Source organism: Heloderma suspectum, chromosome Z (genome assembly GCF_057233095.1).
Source record: "Heloderma suspectum isolate Gila_16-S chromosome Z, 16-S_ref, whole genome shotgun sequence".
NCBI classification, from domain to species: Eukaryota; Metazoa; Chordata; class Lepidosauria; order Squamata; family Helodermatidae; genus Heloderma; species Heloderma suspectum.
The window spans coordinates 4,414,738-4,438,113 of record NC_139476.1 but is presented as its reverse complement, the minus strand read 5'-3'; the positions used below and the strand labels follow the sequence as shown (position 1 = coordinate 4,438,113).

The window sequence follows — 23,376 nt, the reverse complement described above, 5'->3', positions numbered from 1 at the left end:
AACAATTCCTCTGGGTCAGGGGAAGAACTTGTCCCTTTCTAGGTGTATTTATTTATTCATTTATTTGCAATGTTTTTACCTCGCTCATCAGCCAAAAAAAAGGCCCCCACAGCAGTTTACAAAGATTAAGAATGAGACAGTCCCTGCCCTCAGGCTGAGAATCTAAAGGACACGACACAAAAGGAAAAGCGATTGGGAGGGAGGAGGAAAAAAGCAAAACTCAGGCACCCGTTCTCAGTTTCAACATTCCTTTATGTGTTCTTTCTGGAAGGAAAGGGTGAAAACAAGTTCCCTGCAGCTGTTTGTTCTCTGGCCAATGGATGGGACCAGGTTCATCTCATCTTTGTTGGGATGTCCTTCCTGGGAGGCAGTGGGGGTTTAGCTTCCCATTGGCTCTTCTTTCTCTGGCTGATAGATGAAGGTTTTAAATGTTACACACACACACACACACACACATACATAACCATTTGTTCTGACATACACACCCCAGTCTCCCATGGATTTTACCAGGGCATAATCGACAGATGGGATGGATTCATGCCCTGACTCACATAGACAATGGCTTCGAATTCCATGCAAATCCAAGCTCAGATTTGGCCACTGAATTAATGCCTCTGTCGTCTCAAAACCTTGCAGGTGTGATGGGCGCTTTGCGGGTGGACACCATGAACCCCACCTGTCTGCCGCTCGTCCTGCTGCTGCTGTTGGAGGGCCCTGCCCAGGCACTGTTCCCCGAAGAACCCAGCCCCATCACCGTGGCCCTTGATGACTGTAAGTGGGGAGTTCGAGGGGAGCTGACTATGGGTGGGGTGGGGGAGGGAGCATCCAAATTGCTGGGCTAACATGTCTCATAAAACTATGTTTTCGTTACATCTTCTGAACATTTTCGTTGACCAGCTCTCATTGAACAGTTGGGGAATTTTGTCCCTGCACCCCAGAGCAGGGCAGGCAACCTGTTTTGGGCTGGATTGCCTCCCCAGAGCAAGCCAGCAGACTAAATGATGTCAAGGGGGCAGAGCTCTGCTTCAAACCCTTCCCATGATACCATCTAGCATTGCTTTGCCCACTTTTCCCCCTGCCCTATGCAGAGAGAGCCCCAAAGGGAAAAGGACAGGGATGTATGGATTTTGTGAAGTTCATTCTGACGGTATTTCGTGGATTGTCAGGTGCCTTTTGTTCCATCGTCCGCTTGTTGACGGAATCAGATTTTTCCAGTTTCCCAAATTTGTGCAAATTCATATTTGCACAAATCTGCACTTTTTAATTTTACCAATCTTTCTGTGATTAAATTTGCGTAAAATTCCAGAAAGTAAAAAAAACTTTACTTTCTGCAAGTCTCCAAGTCCACAGAATCTATGCAACTTGGGAAAAGCCAGTCTGCCGCAGAATCTGTGGGTTGGATTCATAGAAATCCAAACTTATTTGGTTCCTTTGCCTATTTCTCTGACATCTGTAGAAGGGTCATGAGGGTAATTCCTTTGTTATCTCTGATCAGAGATAAGAGATAGCACAGGAATTCCTAATCCCAAGCCTCTAGACCAAAGATTATTTGGCAAAACACCACCTCTTCCCCGCCCTGCCCCCCCCCACGCAATCTCTATTTCACCACTTGCAGATAGAGTGAAGAAATTTGGGGCATCGCTGGATCCAGTCTTTTTCTTCTTTAATCTTTCTTTTAAAACTCTGGAGGAAGCAATGGATTCAATTCCTCCTCCTCTTCTTGGTCCAGTCTTAACCTGCCAGGTCCTTCATCCTCCAGTATGAACTCATAAGAGAGTTTTATTCCATGTGAATTGACCCAAAATTACTCGGAAGGGAATTTTTGGAAATTCTTCTCCTCCCCTGCCCCAAATAAAACTGCTGAAGACTTACACACAGAGCTTGCCAAGGATATCTGACAAAATACTCCCTACCCCCACCCCCAATTTCACCACTTTCCTGACTTTTAAAAAATAATAATTCAGAATTCCGGGGCAGCAAGATGGAGAGAGATGCAATGGGGGGTTATTGTAAGGGGCCCAATCCTAGTGATTGTTGCATGTACAGTTTGATTCCCCAACTTGCTGGCTTGTCCCATTCTTATCCCATTCTCCCCCTTCTGAGAAAATGCACATAATGTCTCCTGTTTTATTTTTACAACAGTGCTATGAAGTAGTACAGGTGCAAAGTTACCTGGCGAGCTTTGTGGCCAAGTGGAGATTCAAACCCAGGTCTTGCTGGCCTTAAATCAAGCCTCTTGTCTGCCACACCAGCTCACTCTTAGCTGCTAGTTCAGTTGAATTTGAGAAGCTGCCTGCAACTTCCCTACCCATCTTTTCCTGTTTTCCCACAGATGTGAAGCAATATTCAGTCTTTGTAGGCAACGGTATAGGCCGGTTCTCCAGCCAAGATGGTGGGGCAGAGCGCCTCAACATCCAACGGATGCTGACATTCAATAGGACCTTGTTCGTAGGGGACAGGTAAAGCCCAACTGTGCTGCCATTCTTGTCTGTCTTGCACATTTTTATACAGAAATTCATTGTGTAGCTTGGGATGGAAGAATTGTTCCCAAATGTGAGCTGTTTGTTGTTCAAATGGATTAAATGTGCATTTAGGGGTGTGTGTGTGTGTGTGTGTGTGTATGTATGTGTATATATATATATATATTAAATGCACCTAAATTTAAAAAATGTGCACCTAAATTCTTTCTTCTCTGGATGGATGGATGGATGGATGGATGGATAGATGGATGGATGGATGGATGGATGGATGGATATGGGGGTGTCTGTGTGTGCAAATGGATATGGTGTGTGCCTGTGTGAATGGATGGAAATCATGGGTAGTATCCAGTGCCAGTCCTTCGTACAACAGACACATTGAAGTGGGCTGCACGGCTGAGGTTGTGGCCTGCTGCATCGCCATAGCAACCTGCACCCCACCAAAAGAGAGAGAGAGAGAAAGAGGAAAGCAAAATTAGCAGTGGTGAGCTGGAAGTGGGAGAGTAGCTGAGGCATGCCGGCTGAGAGATTTCAAGCGAGGTCCACAAACAGGAATTTGGCCTAATTCCTGCCTGGGGAGCCCAATTCCCATCATTCCTCTTTCTGAAGAGAACGTGCAGTGAGGTCTAGCGCCTTGTTGTGCCTTTCATAATAGGTCTCCTCCTCCCCCATCTCCTGGACTCAATGGATTAAGAGTGGTGCCCCTCCTTTTTGGGAAAGCCCCTTTGCTGGAGGAGTTGCCAGGGGCCCACAACAACCTTAGGAGGTAGGCCTGGGTGTCACATGGAAGAAGGAATGAACAATCCTTCTGGTCCCAGATTCGTTGTCTCCAGTCGTGTCAGCTACTCTCTGCTCTCTCCAAAGCTGGCACAACGCCCCCACGTCTCCATCAGCTGAGCCGGCATGAACCTGTCACCATTTCAGCTGCTGCAGCTGGGTTTTCCCCAAAGGAGCACTAAAATCCCTTTCCATGGGAATATCTTGGGATTTCCCTTTGATTTGAATGCAGATTTCTCCTCCATTTACCCTCCCACTTTCCTTCCTCCCCCCCCCTCGCCCACGGCATCCCACCCTGAGCGTTGCACATCATAAATCTGGTTCTGGGTATATACATTTTATCTATTTGCGTTTTTTTATGGGACTTTTAAACTCCGGGCTGTGCGTATCGGATGGCAGGTAATGAAGCGCGGCCATCCCTTTTGTAAACAAAGAACCTGCCTTCGCTAAGCTGGGAGCTCCACACGTCTTCAGCTGAAGGATCCTTTTCCCAGGCTTTGCTCAAGATGACTTTGGAGAAGTGAAGTGTGTGACTGGATGGTAGGCCATTTATTGTAACAACAGAACAGGGAGTTTCATGGGGGCTGAATCTACACATAGCAGTTATGCCGTTGTCATACCGTTATCATAACTATTGGTACACAATATATTGGCCCCTCCAGACTTATTTTCCCCGGCACCATCACCACTGAACCAGTACAACTGGGTGTCCCACCACCTCCATTTCAGTTGCCCCCAGAGTGCACTGCTATATGCACAGCATCGCACCCCAGACAGATTAAAATAGCAGCGCTAGGAATCTACGAGTATTCCAGTCTGTGGAACTCCCTCCCTAGGGAACTCCGCTATGCCCCCTCTTTAATGAGCTTCGCATTTCAAACATGGCTGTTCAGGCAGGCATTTGGGGTGGGCTAGGGTAATTTTAGAAATACCATGTTTTCAATGTAGAATTTTATTGTTTTAAACTGTTTCTAATATTGTACATCTCCCAGAGTGGCTGGGTGACCAGCCTGATGGGCGAATAGATAGATAGATAGATAGATAGATAGATAGATAGATAGATAGATAGATGATAGATAGATAGATAGATAGATAGATAGAAAATATTTCGTTTGCTTTTATTTTTAACTCAGATTTCTGTGATTCACGGCCCTGAATGTGAAAAGGGAGCAGTTTTAAGGGAAAGTTCGTACTGTCCCAAGCTTGCCATCGTGGTCACAAAATGTGCAGTTTGTTTGTTTGTTTGTTTATTTATTGCATTTATATCCCGCCTTTTTTCCTCTTGCAAGGAACCCAAGGTGGCTTACATTATCCTCCTCCTCTCCGTTTTGTCCTCACAGCAACAACCCTGTGAGGTGGGTTGGGCTGAGAGTCTGTGACTGGCCCAAAGTCACCCAGTGAGCTGCCACGGCCGAGTGGGGACTAGAACCTGGATCTCCCAGCTCCTAGTCTGTCACTCTCACCACTACACTACACTGGCTCTGGTACATTTTTTTTATAAAAATGTACACTTCTAAAATGCATGTTTGGGGAAGTTGTTGTTTTTTAAGCCTTTTCAGACCTTCGAGAATGGGGTGGGGAGTGCACAAAAGCCAGGCAACCATGCAACGTTTGGTTTGGGGGAAAGGGTGGAGCTAGCGGAAGGCAGGTGGCCTTTGCAGTGACCTCGGCCAGTGGAATGAGGTCTACAGAACAACTCCTCCATTCCATCTTAAGACTGTTGCAAAAGGTAGACTTTGGCTTCCACCAGACCCAACTGCATCTTTTTTTCAACCCACCCCCCAGGATTAATATACACCTGGGGGTGGGGGAAGAGTTTCAGGTTGAATTTGAAACCTTGCATGCTATTCTGTGACTTTGGAGTCAGTCCTATTCCAGCGTACCCTTCTCTGGACAGGAAACCTTGGAACTGCAGCTGACATATTTATTCATTAGCCCAGCAGAATGGCTTTTGCTCACTTTAATTGGGATGGATCAAACTTTAAAGGAGGACGGGCGTGCACAAGACGGATTTGTCCACATGGAACAAAAGCTACCCGTGAATCATCACAGTTTCTTTTGCCAACTCCAGCAGACACTTAGGAGCTGGACTAGCATCCGAGCCTGGCAACTGTGGGAGGGGTCATAACTCAGTGGCAGAGCCTTTGTTTTGCATGCAGCAGGTCCCAGGTTCAATCCCCAACATTTCCAGGCACGGCTGGGAAGGAGTCCCATATCTGAAACCCTGGAGAGGTGCCACCAGCCAGTGTAGAAAATCCTGCTGAACAGAACCTCTTGGTCAGCTTCCTATGTTCCTATGTCAACCAGAACCTTGAGGACTAGTCCCCCCCTCTCCCGTGTCACTCACTGGGTGGTTTTAGGCCTGTCATTGACTCTTAGCCTAACCTACCTTGCAGGGTTGTTGTGAGGGTAAAATGGAGAGGAGGATCATGTAAGCTGCCTTGGGTTCCTTGCAAGAGGGGAAAAGTTGGGATCGAAATGTAAAAATCAGTCGGTAAATACCATGCCATCCTCCACCACCAAAAAGAAAAGAAAAGTGGTAGACAACATTCTGGGGAAAAAATCTGCAACTTTCTTCAACTAGCAGGGTGAAGAGGGGAAACATAAGTCATTTTCTCAGAAAAATATGCCTTCTAAGAAAATGCAGTATTATGGAGCTCAGTGGTCGAGTTACCTGTTCTACATGCAGGAGGCCCCAGGTTCTTTTCCTGGCATATCCAGGGAAGGCTGGGAAAACTCTGGTCTGAAACCCTAGAGAGCTGCTGCCTGCTGCCCGTCAGTGTCAGCTATACTGGGATAGATGGACGAAGGCTCTGACTCAGTATTCAGCAGCTTCCTGCATTCCTAGATTTTTCCCCATCCCCTGATCCTTTCAGTGAGAGATGACCGAGATTGGATTTCGGTCTTTCTGCCTGTGTGAAGCATTCCTCCCTCTAATAATAAACTATTAAGGCAGCTTCCTTTGTCCCACATTCCGATCTTTTGTATACAGTAAAAGGAAGTGACCGTCCAAAACAAATCCTAAAGGATATGTTTTTGGGGAAGGAGGAAGAGCAGGAGACAGTGCTTGGTGTTTTCTTTTGGAGAGCAGTTCCCCGAAAGGAAAAAGGCTGTAGATCAGGGGGGAGAAAAATTTTTCAGCCTGGGGGCTGAATTCAGCATCTTGTAGCTTCAAGCTCTTATTGCAACTAGGCCTTAGGAGAGGCATTTCAACCATTGAGGGTCGGGGGACCACTAAACCACTGTTAGGAGGTGAGGCCAGTGGAAGGTGGCATAGCCATCTTTCAGACCCGAAGGGGAGCAAGATCCTAAGCTGCTGCATCCCTGCATTCGTGTGTGTGTGTGTGTGTGTGTGTGTGTGTGAGAGAGAGAGAGAAAGAGAGAGAGAGAGAGAGATGCCTGTAATGGCTTATAGCTAAACAAACAAAATTATCTCTCTTTTGAATAAAACACATTTGTGTGCATTTTAGAAATGTTCACAGTGCTTCTCTGCATTTTTCAAATGTGTGCATGTTGTTGAATGCAGCTTCCTCCCCCCCCCCCCCCCTGTCTATCACAAGCCTGGAAATGTGCAGCTTTCTACTTGCAAATTGCATCCATTTCCACGTTCATTTCTGGGAAGTTCAGTTCAGATAAATCTGTAAAAACAAAAACTGCTGAAGCACATTTCTCACCCATCCCTATTCTGTTCCTGCAAACCTTCTCTTCTCCTTCTCTTCCTCCTCCTCTGACTTTTTTAACATTCTGTTTAAACATTTTTTTCCAAAATAATAGGAAAAAGCCCTCACCTATCAAGCATGTATCCAGTGTTCATAGAAAATAGACATCAAATTAAACCTAGCAATTAAAAAGAACAAATAAGGTTGCAATCCATGTTGTTGTTCAGTCGTTAAGTCGTGTCCGACTCTTCGTGACCCCATGGACCATAGCACGCCAGGATGCAATCCTTACCCAGGAGCAAGCCCCATTGAACACAATAGGACTTACTTCTGAGTAGACATGTATAAGATTGCGCTGTGAAACTACATAAGGGGGGAATTAATCACAGATCACTGGAAGAGCAATCAAACCGAAGCCTGTCTGTCTCATATTAAAGTTTCCAGAAATGCAGTACGGAGTTTCAAAGGGTCTATTCACCAAAATAAAGGTTAGCAGCTTCATAAAGGCGATGCATTATGAAGGAGATATGACTCTGTTTGACATCAATATATGCAGCGGTTTATCTAAGGCCTCTATGTTCAGAGGTAATAAACCACTGAGGATTAGGGGCTGAGTGCTAATGACAGGGGCTTGTCAGTTTCTGGGAGACACCCAGCTGTCCACTGTTGAACAGAACCTGTTTCAGCCTGAGGGAAGAATTCCATCCCAGAATTCCAGAGAGCTTCAGCTATCGGGTGGCCTAGAAATGAAATAAATAAATAAATGTGGCAGAAGTACCCAAGGGACACATTCCAGTGATGAGCAGGGCCAGTGGCAAAAAGGGGTGGAGCCAAAACAAAAGGGGTGGAGCCAGAAATACCAGCATGTTTTAGCTTCAAGCGCTTCCTGCCAGTAACGAAGCCCTGAGAAGAGGCATTTTAACCTTCCAGAATAGGGGGAAGGTGCACAAAAACCAGGAAACCACCAAAAAGATCAGTGGTTGAGGGAAAGCGGTGTAGCAAGGAGAATGGGAAGAGCTATCAGGGAAAGTCCAGAGGGCCAGACTGAATCCTCCACAGGGCTGGATGTAGACCGAGGTTCTACTCCCCTAACTCTGATCTTGATTCAGCAGGGCTGTTTTTGTAAATTCTTACTGTGTGCAAGAGGGGAAGGACAAAAGATGGATCGTGGCCTGCCACTGGTTCGCTGATGGATCACCTCATGCAAAGGATGTATGAGAAATTCGTTCACACCTTCCGAACTCAACACGGACTCAGAAGCAATCTGCAATTGAAGTCTGTACATTTCCGAACTTGCACTGACTCGCAGACCCCCAAAAATGTGTTTGACAGCTTGCGTTCATTTGAAAAAAAGTGTGTCAAAATACGTACTTTTGACAAATCTGCACAAATATACTTTAATCAATGGGAAAAGATTGTGTCCATTTCAAAGATGGGCACAACTGATGGGCACATTTGGAGAAATACACACAAATATACTAACGGATTTTCATGTGAAAAGAGAAGAACAGGGACTTGAGTCGGAACCATCTTCGAAAATTCAGAGAATTTGATGAACTCAGGTTTTGCTGATTCGCACACCCCTAGCTAGTGCCTGCTTTGCAAACAAGAGTGCTGATTCACAATCACTTCTGATTCCTCCAAAATCCTGGGACTGCACTAGTGTTTTGTAAACTAAAAAAAAAAAAATGCCAGTGAACTGTAAAAATGTTTGTTTTAAGTAAACCTTGCAAATTTGAAAAAAGCAAAGGAATGCTTCTCTCTGCTGGGTGTTTCTCTCAATTTGTCTCTTTCTCTCGCCCTCTCCCGCCCTCCCCACTTAGGGATAACTTGTACCGCATAAGTTTGGAACCTGTCTCAGCCGGTGAAATGCACTACCATCGGGTAAGTAGAAAGCCCTGCAGGATGGTCTTCCTAGACCTAAAGGGAGCCTACCCTCTGCTGATTAGCTGGAGGGGCGGGATGATGATTTTACTGCTGCTTAAAGCAAGAAAGAGGAGAGCCCTCAATAAGGATCAATGGACTTTCAATTTGGCAAAAAGCAGAGAAAACTCAAGATGAGAATATGTTTGATATATATATAAAAATGAAGGTACATGCACACCAAATAAAACTTGCTGTGTAGCAAGTATACAAACACAAGGTCTCAAATAGACATTGGACCAACATGTCTGAAAAGTGTGTTACAATGCAATAAACTGCAAAACAAAAAACAAAAACCCACACCTCTGTGTATTATTACCACATCTGGTTGTACTTTTCAGATTTTGTTGTTGTTCAGTCGTTCAGTCGTGTCCGCCACTTCATGACCCCATGGACCACAGCACGCCAGGCCTTCCTGTCCTCCGCTCTCTCCTGGAGCGTGCTCAAGTCCATATTCATTGCATCAGTGATGCTATCTAGCCATCCCATCCTCTGCCGTCCCCTTCTCCTTTTGCCTTCAGTCTTTCCCAGCATCAGGGTCTTTTCCAGAGAGTTTTCTCTTCGCATTAGGTGGCCAAAATATTTGAGCTTCAGCTTCAGTCTCTGTCCTTCCAATGAGCACTCAGGGTTTGACTTCCTTTAGGACTGACTGATTTGACCTCCTTGCAGTCCAGGGGACTCGTAAGAGTCTTCTCCAGCACCACAGTTCGAAAGCATCAATTCTTCAGCACTCAGCCTTCCTTATAGTCCAGCTCTCACAGCCATACATAACTACTGGGAAAACCATACCTTTGATTAGACGGACCTTTGTCGGCAAGGTGATGTCTCTGCTTCTTACTATGCTGTCTAGGTTGGCCATAGCTTTCCTCCCAAGGAGCAAGCGTCTTTTAATTTCATGGCTACAGTCACCATCTGCGGTGATCTTGGAGCCCAAGAAAATAAAATCTGCTTCCATTTCTTCCCCTTCCATATGCCAGGAAGTGATGGGGCCAGATGCCATGATCTTTTTTTAATGTTGAGTTTCAAACCAGCTTTTGCACTCTCCTCTTTCACCCTCAACAAGAGGCTCTTTAGATTCTCTTCGCTTTCTGCCATTAGGGTGGTATCATCTGGGTATCTGAGGTTGTTGATAATTCTCCCGGCAATCTTAATTCCGACCTGTGATTCATCCAACCCGGCGTTGCTCATGATGTACTCTGCATATAACTTAAATAAGCAGGGCGACAATATGCAGCCTTGTCGTACTCCTTTCCCAATTTTGAACCACTCGGTTGTTCCATGTCTGGTTCTTACTGTTTCTTCTTGACCCTTGTACAGGTTTCTCAGGAGACAGGTAAGGTGGTCTGGTACCCCCATCTCTTTCAGAATTTGCTACAGTTTGTTGTGATCCACACAATCAAAGGCTTTAGCATAGTCAATGAAACAGAAATAGACGTTTTGCTGGAATTCTCTTGCTTTCTCCATGATGAAGCGAAAGTTGGCGATTTGATCTCTAGTTCCTCTGCCTCTTCGAAACCCAGCTTGTACTTCCGGTAGTTCTCGGTTCGCATACTGCTGAAGCCTAGCTTGTAGGATTTTGAGCATCACCTTGCTGGCATGTGAAATGAGCGCAGTTGTACGGTAGTTTGAACACTCTTTGGCGTTGCCCTTCTTTGGAATTGGACTGTAAACTGACCTTTTCCAGTCTTGTGGCCACTGTTGAGTGTTCCAAATTTGTTGGCATATTGAGTGCAGCACTTTAACAGCATCGTCTTTTAGGATTTTAAATAGCTCAGTTGGAATACTGTCATCTCCGCTAGCTTTGTTGTTAGTAATGCTTCCTAAGGCCCACTTGACTTCACTCCCTAGGATATCCGGCTCAAGCTCAGTGACCGCACTATCATGGCTATCAGGGACATTCAGATCTTTCCTGTATAGTTCTTCTGTGTATTCTTTCCACCTCTTCTTAATCTCATCTGCTTCTGTTAGGTCCCTGCCTTCTTTGTCCTTTATCATGCCCGTCTTTGCACAAGACGTTCCTTTGAGATCTCTGATTTTCTTGAAGAGATCTCTAGTCTTTCCCATTCTGTTGTTTTCTTCGATTTCTTTGCATTGTTCATTTAAAAAGGCCTTCTTGTCTCTCCTTGCTATTCTCTGGAACTCTGCATTCAGTTGGATATATCTTCCCCTTTCTCCCTTGCTTTTCGCTTCCCTTCTTTCCTCAGCTACTTGTAAAGCCTCATCAGACAGCCACTTTGCTTTCTTGCATTTCTTTTTCTTTGAGATGGATTGAGTTGCTGCCTCCTGAACAATGTTACAGACCTCCGCCCAGAGTTCCTCAGGCACTCTGTCTCTCAGGTCTAATCCCTGAAATCTATTCCTCACCTCCACTGTATATTCATCAGGGATATGATTTAGGTCATACCTGAACGGTTTAGTGGTTTTCCCGACGTTCTTCAATTTAAGCTGAAATTTTGCAAGAAGCAGCTCATGATCTGAGCCACAGTCAGGTCCAGGTCTTGTTTTGACTGACTGTATAGAGCTTCTCCATCTTTGGCTGCAAAGGACATAAACAATCTGATTTCAATATTGACCATCTGGTGATGTCCATGTGTAGAGTCACCTCTTGTGCTGTTGGAAAAGAGTGTTTGCTGTGATCAGCGTCTTCTCTTGGCAGAACTCTATTAGCCTTTCTCCTGCTTCATTTTGTACACCAAGGCCCTGCTTGCCTGTTATCCCAGTGATTTCTTGACTTCCTACTTTGGCATTCCAATCCCCTATGATGAAGAGGACATCTTCTTTTGGTGTCAGTTCTAGCTTCTAGAAGGTGTTGTAGGTCTTCATAGAACCGATCAACCTCAGCTTCTTCGGCCTCAGTGGTTGGGGCATAGACTTGAATTACTGTGATGTTGAATGGTTTGCCTTGGATTCGTACTGAGATCAATCTGTCGTTTTTGAGATTGTACCCCAGTACTGTTTTTCCCACCCTTTTGTTGACTATGAGTGCTACTCCATTTCTTCTAAGGGATACTTGCCCACAGTAGTAGATATGATGGTCACCTGAATTAAATTTGCCCATGCTTGTCCATTTTAGTTCGCTGATTCCCAAGATGTCGATGTTCAATCTTGCCATCTCATGTTTGACCACCTCCAGCTTACCTTGATTCATTGATCTGACATTCCATATTCCTAAGCAATATTGTTCTTTACAGAGTCGGACTTTCTTTTCACCACCAGACACATCCACAGCTCAGTGTCCTTTCGGCTTTGGCCCAGCCGCTTCACTCTTTCTGGCGCTACTTGGAAATTCCCTCTGCTCTTCCCCAGGAGTATATTGGACACCTTCCGACCTGAGGGGCTCATCTTCCAGCGTCATCTCTTTTAGCCTTGTGATAAGTTCCATGGGGTTTTCTTGGCAAGAATACTGGAGTGGGTTGCCATTTCCTGCTCCAGTGGACCACATTTTGTCAGAACTCTCCGCCATGACCTGTCCATCTTGGGGGCCCTGCACAGCATAGCTTATGGCTTCACTGCGTTATGCAAGCCCCTTCACCACAACAAGGCAGTGATCCATGAAGGGGACTTTTCAGATACATTGGTCCAAAGTGTATTTGAAACCTTGTGCTTCTACTTGCTACAAGTTTTGTTTGCTGTACATATATCTCCTCTTGAGTTTTGTCTCCTTTGTGCCATATTGAGGGTCCATTGATCCGTTTGGTGATTTTACTGCTGCTGCCATCACAAGAAGTATTAAGACTGGCTCGTATTATAATTTCTTAAATTGCAGTCTGTACCAAGCCCCAGGGGTAGGGGGGATATGCTCTTAAAAATGTTGCAACACAATCCTAAGCACGTTTACTCAGAGATAAGTCCCATGGAACTCAAAGGAGCTTACTCCCAAGTAAGTGCATTTGGGACTCCAGCATTTGTCGATCTTGTCTTCTCTGGCCAAAGGAGTGGGTGGAAGAACCCCCATTTCAGGCTGCATCTACACCTGGTGTTAAACCTGCAGTCTGTGACCGCTCTGCCTTGATTTACCCGGAAGGGTTTGGGAGTGGCAAAGATACCACTGAGATCATGGCGTCATTCTCATTGCCCTGCGTTTGGACTTCTGTTTGAAGGCTTGGGGCCTCCCATAATAGAATGCACCTTCTTCCAAAACAAAACTTAACAAAACACTTGTCCCCTGCGTGTAGAAGACAAGCATGTCAGGGAGAAGGCTCGGCTCAAAACCTGATGTGCTATATTTCTAGCTGCAGGGATCCTTTGTATAGTGTGTGTGTGTGTGTAGGAGTATTCCATCCCAGGAGCTTCCAGACTGCAGCAGGAAGTGCCAATTCCGAAATGAATTTTGCTCTCCCAAAATGTTCGACATGGTGCATCTTTTATACAGAGCTGGTTCCTTACAGGTTTTAAATTTAGATTTCCCTGTTTGTCAGGGTCTTCATTTCAAAGACGTTTGTTTCTGAAAAATTTCAAGTGCCCCTTAAAAAAGTCATTTTTAGAAAGAAAGAAAGAAAGAAAGAAAGAAAGAAAGAAAGAAAGAAAGAATCAGGGCCCAGATCAAGACAAGGTCAGGCTTTTTCCAGGGAGTTGGTTGGGAAATCCTGAACCACATGGAGGTGTAATTTTCAGGGCTGCAGAATCCTGAAAAATACGTGCACACGTACCTTTGTCTCCCTTTTTCATTTGATTCTCCTCCGTCATTTTGGACTTCACACAGAAACTAACGTGGACATCAAACCAACATGATATCAACATCTGTCGGATGAAAGGAAAACACGAGGTAAGCAAATATTATGCCGTTCTGATGGAAAACACTGAAGTTGCTGGCCATAGAAGACCAACTGGACCTCCACTGCAAATAATGAGAAGCTTACAGGATGTTAGACCTTTTTTGGTCTGTTTTTTTTTGCCTCTAAATTGGGGACTCCCTGGTCCATCTGCCTGAAATTTGACGTTTATGATACCACACGCATTTGCCATACAAATTTAATGCCATTTGTACGGCAAATGGCAAAGTTACAGGCAGCAGAGGACAGGAAGGGTCTCAACCAAAATCAGTGTTGTACCTCATCCAAACAATCGTGTCAACACCATGGTGCCACATTTAGCAACATGACAACATCATGGATCTGAGAATCAGGAATGGGAGAGTGTTTTTGCCCCATTACACAGGCCGACCCTATGTAATTATCACAGTTACAAATTATTTGGAGGGGATGATATGATCCCCCCATTTTCAGCTCAAGTTGAAATAGCTAGACAAAAGCATTTGCAATTAAGCTAAGTGCCTTCACATACGCTTAGCTCAGTTGCAAGGTGTTTTCACACCCCCATTCCCAGCTGCAAATATGAGCTCCACTGAAATCCCAGGAGCTTTTCTGTTCTGGTCCTGAGTCCGACTGGGGCCCCCTGGGAAGCTTTGGCACTTCTGCCACATACGCAGCCCAGGGAGGCGTTAATAGAATCTGGAAATTGGATTTCTCACCGATTATGAGATGTGTCTGTTCCAATCAACAGACCGGAAATAATTAATTACAAAACCAATTATATGAGCCTCCTAATAAATCACATTTGATATAAAATGTTTGCAGGGAGCTAGAAGGAGGGGGAGCCCAAGAAGCCCTGTGCAACTCCCGGGGGAGGGGCTCCATTTGGGGCCATCCAGAGAAGTTTCCCCAGAGGCAGAAAAAGAGGAAGATTTGGGGTAAGGGGGTCAAGCAGAAAGAAAATACAAAGTTCAGTTTTCAAAAGAGGTTGTCTGGCAGTCCTTCTCCCAATCTGAGATGCGTTGGGTTGGGTATAGTTATTCATCCATGAAAGCACTCTGTGCATGCTTACAGCCCCCTTCCATCTCTCTTGCTTCCTTCTGATGTAGCATCCCTAACCTGCTGAGACAAGCTGTGCCCGCCCCAGTGGTAAAATGGGGTGGGACTGGAATCTCTCAAGAAGCTAGTCTAACACATCTGGAGGGCACTGGGTTTGGGTAGACTGCCGTCTCGAGCAACTGAATGTTTCTCTGGATTGAAACAGGAGGGGTGTGTCCCTCTTATACCCAAAGACGTTTTACTTCTAGAGCACGAACGGCTCTTCGGTGGGAAGGACCCAAGTGCAGTGCTGTGACTCATACAGTGACAAGACGGGCAGCCTCCCTCAAGGGAGGGAAACCCTGTTGCATCTCTCTAGGAAGATCCCGAGGTGGGAAACCTCTTTCAGCCTGAAGGCTGGATTCAAGCTCTCGGGGGCCACATACCAGAAATGGGCAGGACCAAAGGAAAAGGGAGTGCGGCCCAAAATGCTGAAAACAACAGCGTATCAGAGTTTGAAGCCCTTCCTGCCAGTCACTAAACCACTGGAGAGGCATTTCAACCTTTTAGAATGGGAGGAAAAGTGTACAAAAGCTGGGAAACCACCAAACGATAGGTGGTTAGGGCAAGGGGTCGGGCAAGGAGAAGGGGTGGGGCCAGTGAAAGGGTGTGTGGCCATCTCAGAACCCCAGAGAGCCGGATATGGCTCCCAAGCCTCAGGTAGGGATGTTCATTGCTGGGAAATCCAGTTCTTTTTTGGCTGGACAGAGTTCCACCGCATGAACAACTCGCTTTGTTTCTGACAGCCAAGCTGCGGGATTTTCCCTGAACTCTGGGAACTTTTTTGTGCATTTTTTTTTAAGGATGTTCTGCAATTTGCACAAATTTCTAAGCAAATTGCAGCTAGATTTGCATGAATTCTGTCATAATTTCAACCAGTTCAACCATTATTTTTGCAAATTGCTCAGAGATTTGCACGAATTGCAGAACCTCCCACCCCCCAAATGCTCAAAATTCCCAGAAAATCTGCAAACTGGCCTGACTCACTGCAGATTGAGTCGAGTGTCGCAAGGTGAACAAAATGAAGTCGAGGGGGACGAGCCTAGGAAAACCCATTGAACACCCCCAAACAGATTTCTCCAACATCCCTAGTGTGAGGTTTCCCACTCCTGGATTACACCACCTAACGGTGTGCACATTGCAGTGAAAGGGTGGGACAATTTGTTGATAAAGTGATCCCTCTGGCTTCTTTGCAAGAGGGGACATCTCTCGGCGTCGAACCTCTGGAACTCCTGAGGTTCTGGTGATGTCCCAATCCAAGTAGCCTCCAGCCCTTCTGTCTTTGGGCAACAGACGGCCAGCCTGTGCTTAGCATCAGTAATTGCAAGGGCCTATTTTTCATTTTCAGAAATGCTGCTCATTTCTGAATGTCAAATCACCACCTTTCTGGCCTTCCAAATTAGCAGAAATTACAGTTTCAGACTAGGAAACTAGGGGATGCGAGTGGGGGGGGGGAGAGAGAACCACCCAGCCTAGTTCCTCAAAGAGTTGTGTGTTTTTTTCTCTCCCTGCTGGCCTGCTCCGAAACCATGGAAACGTAGAGAAAAAGAGGTGCTTGGGTGGGAGAGAGCAGAGAGATGATGAAAACCTACAAAAGAAACACAAAAGTCTGCCCTAGAGCAGGCGTTGGGGGGGGGGGGCTTCAGGGGAGAATTTCTTTGCACAGTGGGTCTTGATCCCAGGCTGAGCGTGTGTGCTATCATTTGTTTGTTTTTTTATTGGTGCTAGTGTAATGGCTAAGAGTCCGAGCCACAAACCAGAAAGCTCCTGGTTCAAATCCTGCCTGAGCCGGACCAGTTCTGTCTCAGGCACAGCAGCCCTGCCCCCATGGGCCACCAGGGGATAACAATACTGGCCTACCTTACAGGGCTGTTCTAAGGAACACCGAGGGATTGCACACGATGCACTCCACGTGCTCAAAAAGGGAACGCAAAAAGGCTAAAACAGAGCGCCTTTTACCAGCTCCAGCTTGTTCGCCGACAACAACCGTGATAACTTGGCCATGGTGGTTCAGGCACTGTCTGACTTGCTTGACTGACTGGCTGTTGCATGCTGGGAGTTATAGGGCTTCTTTCTATGTAAGCATTCATAGGGTTGCACCCTAAATGTCACAGCACCCTCCCTCTGGAACACCCTCCCATTGACATGAGGTCGTGACTCTTCAGCCTTGATATTTAGAAGGGTGATCCAAGCAGCGTGGTTGTCGTTGACCAGTGATGTTTTTATTGTGTTCTTATCATTATATTTTATGCTTTTGTCTATTTTGAGAGCCCCCTGGAAAGTGGTATGTGGATCTATGTAATAAATGAAATCAATCAAATTATACCAGTGAGCGCTGCAACAAAATGCTGCAGTGCTTCCTCGCCTCTGGACAGATAACACCTCTGTGTGGGATTCTAGCCAGCCAGGAGACTATAAGGTGTAAGAAGCTCAAGCAAGTCAATTCAATCTCTTTTCCCCCCATTCCAGTTTTCCATTTTTCTTTTCCAACCAACACTCTGTATTCCATGACTCTTAGTGGTCCCTGGGTCTGCAAATATTAAGCTGGGTTGGGGGGGTGGGATTGGGCGGTTGATTCTTCTGTACTTCTGCAAACCTCGGCATCCCTCAAGCATGTTCATACCTCTCTCTCTCTCATTCCCAGTGAGTCCGTTTTTGCTCCATGTCTGTTGGCAGTGCACTCGCCATCTGAGTTGGCTAGTGGAAGGAAGTGACAAAAATAATGACAATGTTTTTAAAATATTCATTCAGAATAGGGATGTATAAGCATTTTGCTTTTGTTAACAAAACATGAGAGCATGCCCGATTCAAAGCCCCAAATGCAAGCGTGACAACGTGTCTGCTGAAAATATTCACTAATTGTCCAACTCATGCTTGTCTCATTCCCGATTCACAGTTCCATTCATGCAGATTTCCTAATTTGCACAAATTTCCTCCGCATCTGGAGGAAACATCCACTAATTTGGGGAGATTTGCATAAATCTCCCGTTCAACCAGTGCTCGATTTGCGCACATTTCACATTCACGCAGGGTGGGCAGCGATTGCGAACCCAAATGGGAATCAGCACCAGGTAGTGCTCCATCCCTGGTCCGGAAGAGGCTTGTTTCAAGAGACGTGGCCTGGTGAACGAGGTGGGGAAAGCGTGGAGCAAAGAAGTCGGCGGGGTTCGCTAGGCTGCAGCTCCTAAAACGTCTTTCCCATCTCGGTCCAAGAGCTGGCAAAGCAATTTTGTGAACTCCTGAGCATGTGAAGAGTGCCTTTTCCTTTGCAGCCCTCATCGCTTTGCTTCTCCTCCCCAGGCAGAGTGCCGGAATTTTATCAAAGTGCTGCTTCTGCACAACGACAACATGCTCTTTGTGTGTGGGACCAACGCCTTCAACCCCATCTGTGCCAATTACAGCGTGAGTTACCTGAGATCCGGGCTGGGCCTCAACCAGCAGCAGAGGCTGGTGCTCCAATGTCAGTGAGTGGTGAATCTGCTCTGGGTTTCAGTCAGAACTCTAAAGGAGCGATCCAAGGTGCTGAACCTATTTGGGGTTAGTGTTCAGCACAGTTTGGGGTGATTCTGCTGCATTCAATTCACCCTTCCCCCTATCCTGTTTTCCAGTCCCCCACCCTAGCAGTCAGCCATATTCTGAGCATGCTCAGTCCTCACTGAGATGTCTGATATCCCTCCCCCTTAGGGTGTCTTTTTCTAAAGGTTTCTCTTTTTTTTTTTTGCAGGGGGAGGGACACTTCTGCAAACCGTCAAGTTCCCCCAAACATGCTAATCCCTCCGTCTTGTACATGGGTAGTGACATTTTGGCTCCATAATGATCGGCACTCACACCTGAAGATGGGAAATAGAGGGAATGATAGCGTGTCACACACACACACCCTCCCCATTTTGCTATTAGGATACAGGAGATATCCAACACATTTCAGCTTTCTCTCTATGGCAGAAACACCTTGTAGCAGGGGTGGGCAAGCCCTCCAGATGTTTTGAACCACATTCCTGGTGGCCATTGGTCATGCTGTCTGGGGTGATGGCTGTTGTAGCCTCCCAAGTTCCAGCTCAACACTCTAACCACTACAGAGACCTGCAGCTCTTCTAACCACCTTCTCCTTCCATCAGATGGATGCTCTGGAGCTCATTGGAGACAACATCAGCGGCATGGCCCGGTGCCCCTATGACCCGAAACATGCCAATGTCGCTCTCTTCACAGGTCAGTGTGGTGGGGAGGGAGGTATATTACACACATGCACCTTCTCTGTTTGTAATTGCTAATTCTGTTTATACCCCACCTGTCTCTCAACAAGCTCAAGGCAGTGTAGACCTCTCCCCTTCTCCCCCTTCAGCCATTTTATTTCCATGACGATCCTGTTGGGTAGGTTTGGCTGAGACAGAGAGAGAGAGAGAGAGAGACTGGAACAAGGTCACCCCATCATCTTTGTGGTGTTTTGTTTACTCTGGGAGTACGCACGTGTTTTCTGTCCTCCTTTTATCCAAACAATGATCCAGCAAGGTAGGTTTGTCTGAGAGGTCACAGCCAGCTGATGGGAGCTGAGTGGGGATTTGAACCCAGGTCCCACCACCACCCCAATTCTATTCTGACACTTTAACCCAGCAACATGTACTTGTTTCTTCTGGATCTATAGTCTCCCTGGGTCGCAAGCACCAAACCAAAAAAACCCCAGCAATTCCAGTGGCGGCAATGACACACCATGGAGGGTTATTTGTGGTCCTTGAGCTTCAAAGTGTGCGTTTTGCAGCAGGGGGAAAGCAAGTTCCTTCTTTGCTCTTGCAGCCCTGTATCGCCCATTTCCTCGTGTATCTTCCTTTTTAAACAGTCTTTGTTTTTCAAGCTCTGTCTGTCCATCTCTCTCGCACTCTTGCGTGTGTGTTTGTGTGTCCTTTCGTACATGTCCCTCAGGGCAAAACAGGTATGACACTCAGCACATGCTTAGAAACCACGTCTGTGTTGCTTTTGTTGTAGTAATTCGGCCTTCCCAGACATGGCGCCTTCTAGATATTTTGGACTACTGCTTCCAGCATTCCTGGCGAGTGGCCGTGATAGCTGGGGGCGATGGGATTCTGGGTCTAAAACATCTGGAAGGCACCAGGTTGGTGGAAGGTTTTAATGTAATAACTTGGGGAGGGGGTGTAATTTTCATCGGGACAACAGTGCATGCACAAGTAAGGCCTAACTCTTTCCTCCCCACCATGGTCCTGACAAAAATCATCTTCCCCCCCCCAACCCACCCCCATGGCCTAATCTGCTATCAGCCCCAGGGTGGAGGCAGTGATGGGAGTTTTCAACTAATTTCAGCTGAGAGGGGCAATTTTCATTTGTATCATGGCAGAGGACGAAGGAATTAAACCTCCCCTCTCTGCACCCTGCAGTCCTGAGTAAAACTGCCTCCCCGGCTTGCCACGCCTCCTGTTAATTTACAGGGCACACTAATGACCCCTTTTGCATCACATCCGCTGTAAGAACATCTGAAGAGCTGGAATAGATCAGGCCAAAGTCCTCTTTCATCCAGCCTTCCATTCCCAAGGTCCCATGGGAAGCCGATCAGCAGAAGAAGAGCACAACTGCACCTCCCACTCAGGTTCCCCAGCATACTGCCTCTGAAACTAGATGTCATATATAGCTATCAGGACAAGTAGCTATCAAAAGCCTTGTCTTCCGTGAATTTGTCTGGTTGCTTTGAAAACCATCCAAGTTGGTGGCCATTACTACATCTCCTGGTAACAAATTCCATCGTTCGCCTCTGCACTGTGTGAAAAAGTCCTTCTTTTGATCTGTCCTGAACCTCCCACCACTCCGCTTTATGAGATGACCCCAGGTTCTGGTATTACAAGAGAGGGAGAAAAATGTCCCCTATCCACTTTCTCCACACTATGCATAATTGTGTACACCTTATTTATTTATTTATTTATTTATTGCATTTCTGATCCACCCAGTAACTAAAGTTCTCTCCAAATGGTTCATCAAGTGAAGGGAGCAAGTGGGCTGTGCCTGGAAGGCAGGGACAAACTATTACCCAAGCTGGCTGCCACCACCCCCTACGTCCAACTCAGCCTGAGCCAGGGGACTCTCACACCTTACAGGACACCCCTCGGGCTTAAGAAATAAGGGCCCAAGTGGCACCCTCTATTTCCAGTCCTAGACCTGGAACTTTAAACAGTAGCAATAACCAGGCAGAAGGTTCTGGGTTTAGTACCAAGGCTTCATTGAGAGAAATCACACACTTTCAGTTGTGATAGATGGCATCACCTCTATCATGTTCCCACTTTACTCATTTTTTTTTTCTAAGCTCAAAAGCCCTGAGTATTGTAAACTTTCCCCCTAAGGGAGTTGCCCCAGCCCTCTTGATTATCTTGGTTGCCCTTTTCTGCCCCTGTTCTGGCTCTACCATATCTTCTAAGTTTGGCAGTTCATTAAGCTCTGGGGCTCAGTCTCCCTTCTGTAAAATGGGCATGTTGGCCAACTCAGTGACACCCCATGGTGCTAAGGATGACATAAGAACATCAGAAGAGCCATGCTGGAGCAGACCAAAGGCCCCTCTTCCAGCTCTAAAATATCTTTTAAGTTTGGCCCTTAATTGTTATCAAACTTTCTCTCTCCTTCCCTCTCTCTCTCTCTCTCTCTTTCTCTCTCTCCACCTTTTCCTTCTCATTGCTTTCCTACTTTTCCTGCCCCTCCAATCCATCCGACCTTTTCTCCCTTCTCATTTCGCCCCTTCCCCGTCACTTCACATGACCTGCTTGCTTTCCCTTTTCCTTCGCCCATTTTAAGTCCCACGGGCTGAGCACCAAATCCCCACGTGACGTTATTTACAACCCCCCTCCCCTTCCTTTCGCTCCGCGCTGGCATAGCTCATCCATTCTTCTTCTCCTTCTCTCTCCTCTTCTCTCTCTCTCTCTCTCTCGCTCTCGCTCTTCGTGACAGGGGGGATGCTGTTCACCGCCACAGTGACAGATTTCCTGGCCATCGACGCCGTGATTTACCGCAGCCTTGGAGACAACCCAACTCTGCGCACCGTCAAGCACGACTCCAAATGGTTCAAAGGTACAGATCTGTCCATTTCGCTTCCGCCCACATTCACATTTTTTAAAATATCTTTCCTTCCCGTTGATGAAGACATTTGCAAAAAATGAATACTGTTTTGTTTTTTAATTTATTATTTCATTTATACCCCCGCCTTTTCTTCCTCTTGCAAGGAGCGCAAAGTGGCTTACACGGTCCTCCTTCTCTCCATTTCATCCTCACAACAACCCTGTGAGGTAGGTTAGGCTGAGAGCCAGGGACTGGCCCAAAGTCACCCAGTGAGTTTCATAGCTGAATGGGGACTAGAACACGGATCTCCCGAATCCAGGTCCAGTGCTCTAACCACTATACACATTGGCTTATCAAAGTTCCTTAGGATAATAAATTAACCAAGAAATTAGTTACATTCTTATCCAAGAAAGAAAGACTGAAAGAAAGAAGCCCAAAATAAATAAAATCCCCACCAATTTGCACTTGGCTAAATTTGATAACTATTCCCAGCATGAACAGGGCCATGTTTCACCTGGCTGCCATTAAGTTATTAAAGATGAAGAGCCTGTCAGAAAAAAAAAGAGAGGTGGCAACCCTAAATCAGTGCCACAAACGTTGTTGAATATATCAGGATTCAAACCCAGAGCCTGGATGAACCAGTCTGTCCCTTTTGCTTTCTCCCACATTCCATTTTTTTAAATCCCCATTTCTTTCAATCCTGAATGTGACAAATTTTGAAAATTTGGGTAATTTCTTAAGAACAAACAAACCGAACAAAATTCTCATCCATGCCGAGCCTGGTTGAATAAAAAGGTCTTCCTCTGCCACTGAAAAAACTATAGAGAAGATGCCAGGCAAGACTATATTTTGAGGCTGTGCCACAGCCAAGGTGCCACCTCTAAGAAGGCCCTGACTTTAGTAGCCACACTTCCCTTGGAAAGGGCACACGGAGCAGAGTCATTCCCTATAATAACAGCAGACATCAAGCAGCATCTACAAGAGACGCATTGCATTCCCATCATGCAGAAAGGAGCTCCTCTTCCAAGATGGTGACATGTACGCATCATCTAAAAAACAAAGCAAGTATGCTTTTAAAAGAACAGTTAAGGTGCAATCCTATGCACATTTAGACAGAAAAAAGTCCTGCAACTCCCAGCATTCCCCAGCCAGGAAAGCTGGCTGGGGAATCCTGAGAGTTATAGGACTTTTTCTGTCTAAACACGCATAGGGTTGCACCCTTAACTTCACCGTTGTGTGTCTGCGTGTGCAAATTGGTACACTGGACTGATTCTATTGACTGACACTCATTCCCTTAACCAGTTCAGAGATCTTTAACCAGCTCACAGGCCTACGCAAAATGTGAACGTGGCACAAACTGGTGTCCCTTGCCAGCTTGATTCCACCTGCTTGAAAGGAATCTCTAGGTCAGAGAGCGCAATGACCTTGGTTTTAGTGGGTGGGGCAGGCCAAGGGGCAGAGCATGTCACTTGGCTTGCTTGCTGGAGCTCTTCTTTGCTCTGCAGGCAGCTTTTTCTGTGGTGTGTTTTGTAGTCCATTACGCTACACAGGTTTCTCTGTAGTGGCCCGCCGCCCCACCTGTGAAATGAGATCCGCCTGGCGTCTTCATTATGTACATTTAGACGCCAGGTTAAGACCCACCTATTT

The 23,376-nt window shown here is 46.2% G+C and overlaps 1 protein-coding gene across 1 annotated transcript in view; it reads left to right on the top strand.

The window, feature by feature from the left end:
• Nucleotides 1–662: 662 nt before the first annotated feature.
• Nucleotides 663–23,376, top strand: part of SEMA6B (semaphorin 6B) — a 45,007-nt gene continuing 22,293 nt past the window's right edge. Inside the window, exons 1-7 of the mRNA XM_084826051.1 lie at nucleotides 663–771; nucleotides 2,333–2,459; nucleotides 8,737–8,797; nucleotides 13,539–13,601; nucleotides 17,986–18,087; nucleotides 18,801–18,891; nucleotides 21,622–21,741. Of these exons, the coding sequence (XP_084682177.1) occupies nucleotides 666–771; nucleotides 2,333–2,459; nucleotides 8,737–8,797; nucleotides 13,539–13,601; nucleotides 17,986–18,087; nucleotides 18,801–18,891; nucleotides 21,622–21,741 (670 nt within the window). The 5' untranslated portion in view covers nucleotides 663–665. The remainder of the gene's footprint in view (nucleotides 772–2,332; nucleotides 2,460–8,736; nucleotides 8,798–13,538; nucleotides 13,602–17,985; nucleotides 18,088–18,800; nucleotides 18,892–21,621; nucleotides 21,742–23,376) is intronic.